The following is a 9,934-nucleotide window of genomic DNA, read 5'->3' on the forward strand; positions in this document are numbered from 1 at the left end:
TGCATTTTGTTGTCGGTACATTCCTTCACGAGGTCAATGCAGCGGCACGGATCAACACAAAAAATCACCCCAATCACCTCAATTGTGCGCGTGGTTAAGTGCACGTGTGCAACAAGCACAGAACAAAGACAGGACAATTGTTTCCGCCATCCAAACTGCACAGAAGACGTTAAAACAATTCAGACAAAAAACTCCCACCACACGTCAGAAGGGAAGAACCCCAAACCACCACCGCTCCCTCCCCACACAGATGAAACCTTTTGCATCATTTAAAGTAATTACAGCCCGGAAACAGGCCACAGCCAGGGGCAGATGTAAACAACTTCACCACGCAGGTCCAGCCGAAAACCAGCGTGGGAATCAAGTGGATTTTGTGAGCGAAACTTCAGTGCTACGAGGACTTTGTGCAGGACAACCCTTTCCATCCACGCTGAGTTAAACCAGAACAAGTTAGAACCGATTCTCAAAATCTTTCTTTGCACCTTCCTGAATCCGGTAACAAATTCAGCACGTGCAAAGTCATTTGAGTAAGATCACAGGCAGGCATGTTCTCATCACCTTCACTACAATAAATAAGCTTCCTGTCCAGGGACAGAAGTCAAGGAATCGAAACCAATTAGCAGCTGCTTCTGGCTCTTTTCTACCTCTTGATGTGCATTAGCTCTGCAGAAGGTTCACTGAGGAATCCAGGTACCCTGCCAGCCCTCAAACTCCATTTCAAGTATCTTTCAGGTGAACTAACTATACACTCAAAGTTCCAAAGGATTGATCAGACACTGTTCCACGGTTCTACTGCGTTGAAACAATCGTGGCTGGAAAATCTCAGTGAAGGCCACAGAGTATTTGTGTTCATACAAAAAGAGAATGTAGGGAACACAGGGTTTAAATTAATAAATAAGGTTAAAATTACAGGAAACGAAGTGTTGCCAACAGCCTTTTCTAGAAACAGTATTAGAAGAAAATTCCATTTAACTTTCAGTCCACCAGGAAGCACCCAGGAGCTCCATCAAAAAGCTGTGCTTTTACAAATCTCTGAATTTTCTTCCTCCTCCTTGGAATTCCTTTTGCTATTAGACGCAGGTCTGTATTCTAATCTGGGGGGAAAAAAAGAGAGAAAAAAAAAATAACTTGAGCCCTGTTTGACATTAGAGCCTCCTAATTTCAATATGCTGTCGTCTTCAGCTGGCCAGGCCCCTTTCTTACACCAGGTATATGCTTATGCGCCGTCTTCAGCCAGAGCCGGGGCAGAAGGCCAAACACGCTCAATGCCTTCTAGCTCAGCTGAACTAAACCGGCAGAGTTCAACACTTCACCAGGATTTGTATGATGTTCAGAACCTAGAAAGAGAGATTATAACCCACCGAGTGCCCCTACACCTTTACAAACCCACACGCTTTGACAAACACATCCCTCATACACACTTTTATTCAGTCCTCAGAGTAAAATGACACACTTGGTGCTGAGAGATGTATGTGCGGACACACACACTTTGGAGGAGGGACCGGGAGTCCGGCCAAGCTCTTGTATCTCCAACAGGGGACTAACTACACTGCCGAAACCAGCCCCTCTGGTGGCCAATTCCTAGGCAAGCCCACTCTGCTTCTCAGAAGAGGCGCAGTAAGATCAGAAGGTGACACTTACCCTTTCACCAACAGCATTTGCTCAATGGTGTCCGGCAGGGGCATACCGTAGCTTTCTGGCAGAAACAAAGTCAGAATTCCTGACAGCACAGTCAGGCTCCCCATCAGGATGTAAGGCAGGAATCGATCGTAGGCACCTAGTGGAATCCACACAGAAAAGCCAGTGTCAGCTCTAGGTGTCCGGTCACGTTTGCATGTTGGTACAGGGCTTTATCCACGCAAGATTTATGCTTTCAGTAAAAAATAAACAAACCAACCCCCCTCACAGTCTGGCATTCAAAGCAGATGTTGTTATAAATGCGGTTTTAGGAACTCAAGAGAATCAGAACCACAGAATGGTTTGGGTTAGAAGGCACCTTTAAAGGCCATCTAGTACAGCCCCCCTACAATGAGCAGGGACATCTTCCACAAGACCAGGTTGTCCCCCATCTCTCCATGTTATGACTGTTACTCACAGACGTTGAGACCCTGTTTTTATCTGCCACTTCCCAGGACTCCTGGACCCGGAAACCAGGAACAGCAGAAAAGCCCAAGGACCCACAGAGCAGGAGGCTGGTCTGGGTAAAAGGCACTGTCCTCACCCGCCAGCATCTCGCCGCACCCGCACCGAGCAGCTAACTCACCGAGGTACACGAAGTAAGGCGAGAGGATGCTGCCCAGTCTAGAGGCCATGGAACTCGCTCCGACTCCCATGTTCCTCACTACTGTTGGGTAGAGCTCAGCCGTGTAAACATAAACCATAGAAAAGGCAGATGTGATCCCAAATTTTCCCAACATCACCAGGAGAATAGAGAGCCAACGAATATCTGAAATCGAAATGCAGTCAGGACTTCAGTACAGCTCTGAAAATTCACGGTCTCTTCATTCCATTGGGTTCATGTAACTACTGCCCAATCAGTTCCAGTATCTGCTGTCTTTTTTCCCTTGTATGTGTCTAGGGCAACTTGGTTTTTTGTTTTTTTGTTTTTTTTTTTTTTAAATGGGGCTTCCAACCAAGCAAAAAATAAGGAGAACAGAACTGAAGAGGTCCTCTCAGATTTCAGGGGCCAGACCTCTGCTGTTGCAAACAATGCCATGTATTCCTTTTTAATACAGTGAACAACTTGGAAACAAGTTATTTTGTGTTTCCTGCTCTGGCTTCTCATTAACATTCCAAGTCAATAATTTAATTATAGGAAGCTGGGTTGACTTTAACTGGGCCAGTCAGATTTGAAAATCAAACCAAATCAGTATCAGTGTCCAAACAACTCAAAGGACAGGAGAAAATAAAAGGGAATGCAACACATGTATTACCTGTATAAAATAAGCACGTTCTGGCACATTCTCTTTTGTTCATTCTTTGATTTGTAAACATGTGCCCCCAACAACACCCCCCCATCGTATTCACCATCCTTATCAGTAACGAGCCCATAACCCCATTAATCTCACAAGGTTTGATAGCCAACAAAGGTTGTTTCGTCCTCCCTTCCAGTTGCCCAACATTGTTTTAACTACCAACACCAGTTCAGGACAAGCATCTTTGTGGAAGCAGTTCTGATAAGCTCTGACGCCCTTGAATATAACTGTTTCAATAAGCCAGTCGTTGAGAGCTCTTGGGGGTGGTGGTGGGGAAGTTCCGCAGCCTCTTGGTAAGCTCTGCTTACCAAGTTCTGCATGGTTTAGTCCTGGTTTTACACTTGGACCTTACCGGGCACCTTGCCAGGGATGGATGTACATTAAAGGCAAAACTGGACTACAATGCTGATCCCAAGAGATCACAAAGTCAGTGACCCACCTTTAAAACTGTATCTGAATGGACAGGTTGTGAGCATCTTGTGCAGCAGCACTGAGGACCAAGGAGGAGGGGCAAAGATCAGACCCTTGGGACACTTTTCCTCCACCTCTGCTCAATGCACGGTACTGCACTTCACCTATCACACAAATTTGAGATCAACTAACGGTTCCATACATGAAGGCACCAGCTGAATGAAGAGAAGAACACAGCCTCCCAAGAATAGCGCCGCAGCCATTGAGTACCGTCGGGGGAGATTCTGAAGCAGCAGCCAGGAAATAACATAGGCTGGAACTTCAATCACTGCTGAGAGGAAGCAGTTCAAGTAGACGTCTCCATGCAAGTTCGGGGTGTCAAGGGAAAGTCCAAAGTAACCAACAGAGATTATCATCCTGAAAGAGGCAGAATAACAGGATCAGACAAGCTTCTCTTACCGAGGTTGCCCTGAACCTCTTTCACGTCTCTGTTAAGCACCGAAATCACTGTGTAAGGCAAATCCTCCACGTGCCAGAGTTGTTCTTCTCTGAAGCAGTGAAAAGTACTGACTTCAGAAACACCAAAACAACAGTTCAACAGTGCTGATGCTTTTTATCTTTCAATTTGCTCTTGAACTCAAAGCAAAAAACGTGTTTTTAAAAAATTTAAAAGTATCCTATCCAGCATTAACACAGTTTGGTAACTCCAGAGCTGCTGCTAGCCTTGCTGGGGCACAGGCCTGCGAGCAGCCCGTGGTCATTGGTGCTGGACATGCCTGCAGCTCTGAGGTCACACTTCTTTTCCACTGCCATTGCCTGACTTTGCAACTGTCCGCCCCACTGTCACTCGGGAGTCTGCAAGGAAGCTCTGGGTATTTCCCACTTTCAGACATCTCTGCTAGTCATGTTGATGGAGAGGGTCTGTCTACTCCTGTATCCCCCCATGGTTCAGGTGACCCCTGGGAGGTAATTCACGACACAGTGATACAGTGGTTCCTATCACCAGTAGTCACAGCCTTAGCCTGAGAGTCCAGACTACTGAATTTATGCTGCTGAGGTCTGCAGCAGCTTTTTGTTATGTTTCCGGGGAGCTCCGGGTAGAGAACAGCATTTTTGGGCCATTATCCTCCATGCGTTGGGTATAAAGTCAGAGAGGAGGACTATGGCACCCTGACAGACAACAACCACCCAAAGAAGCTAGGAGTTTCTCTGCCGTGCCCCAAGCTGCCTGGGCAGCAGCCAAGGCATGTCTGCATGGCTGGTGCCGGGGCTGGTCAGTGCAGCAGGACAGAGCTTGGTGGCCGGGAACACTGTGATCTTAATTGTGCTGCTGCCAGAGGAGAGCTGGCTTCTGTGTGATCAAGGGAAAGCACAACCGGCCTTGGGGACAAGTCCTGTTGTGTCTGGGGAGATGCTGGGAAGAGAACGCTATGCTTCACCAACGAGGAACTCACGTAGACAAGGAAATAACAGGCAGTGGATGAGGACGTGTCCAGGTGCAGCGGCGAGGCACAGAGCGCTCAGCCCTTCATCTCCTTCACCAGCGCCTGGAGCAAAACCACCGCACAGCATGAAGCTGAGCACCGACAAAAGCTCAGCTCTTCCTCCCCCTCACTTCACAGGGGAAGAGCCTTCACGGTCCAATTGCTTAAAATAAGTGTCCTGCTGTACCTGGGGAGGCATGAAGTCATCCAGCTGCAGGTAACCCCTGCTGCTGGGGGTGTCCTGCCAGCTAAAGCCATTCTTCTCAAAAGCAGGAACGTGGCATTTTCCACGACGCTGCGCCACACACCCAGCCCTATGCCCTGGGAGTTATTTCTACACAAACAAACTGTGCTTGCTGGGACTCCCTTCCCGGAGCAGTTTGCCTCAGCTCATCACATGGGCAAACCTTGACGCGGTTCTCCATTTTCTACAAAAACTTCAGAGGTATTTACGCATCCCAGGGCAAGGATCAACCCAGCTTCCTCCTCCCTGACACAAACCCAGCAAAGGGATTAGTTTAAAGGCTTGCGACTTAACATTAACCAAACAGTGCTATGTAAAGGTGACAGGCTGCTACCTGTGACCATCCTCTTGTACAGAGCTGCTTCTGTGAGATCCTGCGAGGTGAGAGTTGCCAGTTGGACTTGGAGGTAAGGCAAGGTGGACACTGTACTGACATTTCTGCAAAGAACCAATATTACTTTGATTTTTTGAGCAGTTTTCTGCTCGAGTTTCTTTCTCAGTGTGTTTGTAGCATTTGCTCGGTGATGGGCAAGAGAATCTGGCTTAAATATTAGACAAGTCATCCTTTGACCCAAAAAGCCACATCAGCTTGTAGGCACTGGCAGCTCAGTGGTCTGAACTCCAAGGCTTTGCCTCACTAAACACACAAACATAGTTCAAAAAGGCAGCAGATAGACTTAGCTCCAAAGCACTTAAGGGACCTTCTTGGTTAGGACACTGTAGGTACATGCACTAATTAAACCTCACTTTCATAGCCTCTGGCAAGCTCTAAATTACCCTCTCCATCTTCTCTCTGAGCAATCAGCATTTCACTGAGAATTCCAGTAAAGGAAAATGACAAGTGGTTAATCACACTGAGCATAACATGCAGCTTCAGCTCATGCAAAACCATGCTGAGGATGGCAGGTAGACAGAGGAGGAGCTTGCAGGAGAGTCTGGGGAAACCCAGATTAGAACATCAAACACAGCTTTATCTCTTTAAGAGACAATACAGAAGAGATGGAAAGATCACAGAATCATTTTAATTGGGAGACCTCTGAGCTCATGGTGTCCCCCCATTCCCCAGCACTGCCAGGTCCCCACTGACCCCTGTCCCTCAGCAGCACCTCCACACGGCTGGGAAACCCCTCCAGGGATGGGGACTCCACCACTGCCCTGGGACACGCCTGCACAACCCCAACAGAACAGAAATGGTTCCTCAGGGACAACCTCAACCTCCCCTGAACAACTGGAGGCCAGTTCCTTTCATTCTGTCGTTTGTTCCTGGGGAGAGGAGACCAACACCCACCTCGCTGCACCCTCCTGTCAGGGAATTGTCGGAGCCAGAAGGTCTCCCCGGAGCCTCCTTTGCTCCAGGCTGAGCCCCACCCAGGTCCCTCAGCCACTCCTCAGCGCATTGTGCTCCAGACCCTGCTCCAGCTTCATGGCCCTTCTCTAGAGATGCCCCTAAGCCAGGCATCCTCGTGTTCAGACCCTGGCCAGTAGCTATTTGACTGGGGGACAGCACATGACTCACTCCTCTTAAAAGACTTTGTCACAGTCAGATGAGGATTCCCCAAGGCCCAGCACCGGGCAGGATGCCCATGCATCACTGATCTGATTCTTACTCAGGATGTGCCTGACTGCTTCAGAAAGAAACATCAACCCAGATGTGTTTCTAGACTGTTACTGAAACGAAGAACCTACATAACCAAAATTCTGTTGCTTCAGCCAGCAGGTCATTAGGTTTAGAGCCTGTTTTATCCACATCTGTTCAGAATACCCCAGTGCTCAAAGAGCAGTTTTTAATTGCTTTGCTGCTTTTGTACTTACGAACTCCTGAGCCACACTTGCTTACCAAATAATCACTGACATAATTGTGATCGCGAGGATATTTCGGGTTCTCATTAGATCCAAAATGGTGTATGTCTGCTGCTTCTGGGAATCCACATCTTGCAGCTGGAAACAAACAAACAAACTAACAAACCAGCCACGGGAACATCAACTTCCTGCAAACAGAATTATTGTGAAGCATAAATTCCACCCCCCCCCAGCTTATACATCAATATTTTGATACACTGCAGAGCTGTAACAGGTTTATTTAGCCTAAGGGCCAGAAGACCGTGGGCGTCTTAGAAGACCAAGAAAGGTCTTCAACGACCATTGGAAAAAAAAGTGACAAACTGTCCTCCATGTCCACTGCAGACGAGGTAAGAAATGACAAAACTAAACTGCAGCAGAACAGATTTGGGAACTGACTCCTCATGCTGGACCTAACAGCAACGTATTTAAACTGAGACAAACTGGCTAACGAGCTGGAAAGTCCCCATCGTGTCCCAGGCTGGTTTGGAGATCCTCTTCTAAGAATATAAGCAAAGAGACAACAAACTTCTCCTTGCCCCATGAAACTTCCCAGCTCCTCACAATAAAGCCACTGGCATGTAAACAATGCAAACATAACTCCATGAAGCACGTGGACAAGCTTTGTGCTCAGTAAGACTGTAAAAGAGGACAGAACTTGGGTTTTAATTTAGAACTCTAACAAGAAAGATTTTTCAAAACATGTAAAAGGTGATTTAAGAGGCCAAGTTCCATTGATTAAAACTATCAGCTCTGATACAGCAACACGATACGGCTGGTGAACCACAGCGTTCTAAACATGACACATCTTTGATACGGCAAAAGATGGGATGTTTTCAGGATTTATCACAGGTTGCTCACTCATCAGTTTAATGGTATTTTTAACAGAAAGATTTTGTTCTTACCATCTTCCACAACGATTTTTTTTTCCTGTTAGGACATTTTCTATCTATCTGGATCTGAAGCTCTATCAATGGTTAGAAATCTAACAAAGAAAGAAACTAGCATCCACCACAGCAGGTCAAAATCACCCAATGAAAAAAGGTAATACTGAAATACTTTTACTTTGACCCTTTTTAATTGTGAGCTGCCAAGACACCTCACAATATTTGAGGGAAGGCTTCTCTTTCCACAGGAATTGCTCTTGCCTGACGGAACTCTGTTACATGCCAGTACAAAGACCATTTCCTCCCTTGACTTCTTAAGTCAGCGTGACCCAAGAATGTCAAATTAAATTTTAATATGTTTAAAGACTGAATGCCTTTTGTTGGCACTGCACTCCTTCACAGTATGTGCAAATGGTTACCAAATAAAAGTGAACAATGACTGTAGCTTCCAAACAGTGCATCACTCACTGCTTTGAACTTTCTGAGCTCTTTCCACCTGGTCTGATACATCGTCCCCTGCTGTGAATCACTTCAACTTACAACACTTTTTTCCTAAAACAACAGCAGAATTAGTTGGATGCATCACAGGACACAATGCACTCATAAAGGGAAAAATCAACCATCAGTTTAACTACAGTGCTCATCGACCTCTCTTCCACATTCAGTTGGCGAGGTCTGTTTTGGCAAGCTCGTTGCTGGACACTGACTTGGGGCCCTTACTCTTATCCCTCAATTCAAGATACTCATTATCTCCTCAATGTCTTGTACTGCATCTGAGCTCAGAAGTTTATGTAACCCCTGCAGTCAGGGGAAAACTCTGAGTGATATTTTGTTCAGAAGACTTGGAGGATAAAATAGCCGGCTGATGCTCGTGCAAACTGCAGTGTATCTGCCTTCAAATATCTTCATCTTCTAGGAAAGGCAAATGGTTCTTCATATCCAACAGCTTCCACCCTGGCTGAGGCGAAACCTCCCACCACACAATCTGCAGGCAGCGTTACAGCTCACAGCCCTTTCTCATAAATCACATGATCTTTCCTAAGCACTCTCCAGTTTTGCCACTATTTATTGCCAAGAAATCAACAAACAGGAAACGAAAAAAAAAGAGAAAAACCAAAGAAACCACAAAACAAACCCAGGAAGAGTAAAAGCCAGAGAGCCACAGTTGATGAGAAAAAGGACTCTGCCTTTTAAGAGCCGGATAGCAGACAACGCAATCCTGAGCGGGGCAGGCTACAACAAGAAGCTATGAGAAGGGCAGGAGGGCAAAACGATGAACTGAAGTTAAATCTATCATCCAAACATTCTTATCCCCCTTACACGGGATAACTTGGCTAACCAGCCCCTCTTTGTGCTCCGCAGCTCGTTTGCTACTAGTCACCTGCTGGATCCAAACTGGTTTTGAAATCCCTGGACTAAACATTGCAGTTGCTGCTCTCCTGCAGAGGTTTGAGCAGTACTGCAAGCACGAGCTCGGGCTCCTTATCCATCCACAACTCACATTCCAAATACCAGAGGGTTAAGGGCCAGCCAGATTTCTGAGAATGTCTCTGAAGTGTAAACACGCTTCCTAAGAACTCCAGCAAGGCTGCGAGCCTATGCAGCTCTTCAGAAAGCAGACACACGCACGGCACACTCCAGCCTGCCCTGCTGCAGAAGTCAGCACTTCCAGCATTCCCTGGAGCAACATCCCCACTGTTGCCCCGGCTTTCTGCTGCTTTGGAATCCATCTCCCATCAGAGATGAAAACAGAGCAGTATTTCTTTCTAAAAACGGGAGATAGAGGGTTCCAGGGGCAGTGACCTTAAGCAGCTGTTGGAGCCAAAGCTTATTTTCCATTTTCCTGCTGCAGTGCTGGCAATGGGCAAGTTTTCATGCCTACAGCATGAGGAGGAGGGAGGAAAAAAAGGAAAAAAAAAGCCATGTTCTGATGAAAACCCACAGGAAGAGATATCATAAGAAGGTCTGGGTTTTCCAGGCATTCTCACCCTGTTCCAGCAAGACCAGGATGTCTGTCCCACTACCTACAAATAAGCCTGGACAAACAGGTTGGTTTGCACCTCGGCTAACTTCAGCCCAGGAGAAGCTGTTTCA

General features: G+C 46.8%; 1 protein-coding gene across 1 annotated transcript in view; it reads right to left on the reverse strand.

Moving 5' to 3' along the window:
• Positions 1 to 925: 925 nt before the first annotated feature.
• The window catches only part of LOC104501560 (solute carrier family 22 member 5-like), a gene marked incomplete at its 5' end in the record, with an annotated part of 16,017 nt that continues 7,008 nt past the window's right edge, over positions 926 to 9,934 (reverse strand). The window contains 5 exons of the mRNA XM_010145387.1: positions 926 to 1,094; positions 1,642 to 1,777; positions 2,264 to 2,446; positions 3,589 to 3,803; positions 6,952 to 7,052. Of these exons, the coding sequence (XP_010143689.1) occupies positions 1,007 to 1,094; positions 1,642 to 1,777; positions 2,264 to 2,446; positions 3,589 to 3,803; positions 6,952 to 7,052 (723 nt within the window). The remainder of the gene's footprint in view (positions 1,095 to 1,641; positions 1,778 to 2,263; positions 2,447 to 3,588; positions 3,804 to 6,951; positions 7,053 to 9,934) is intronic.

This window comes from Buceros rhinoceros, unplaced genomic scaffold (assembly GCF_000710305.1).
Source record: "Buceros rhinoceros silvestris isolate BGI_N320 unplaced genomic scaffold, ASM71030v1 scaffold12861, whole genome shotgun sequence".
In the NCBI taxonomy this organism is placed as follows: domain Eukaryota; kingdom Metazoa; phylum Chordata; class Aves; order Bucerotiformes; family Bucerotidae; genus Buceros; species Buceros rhinoceros.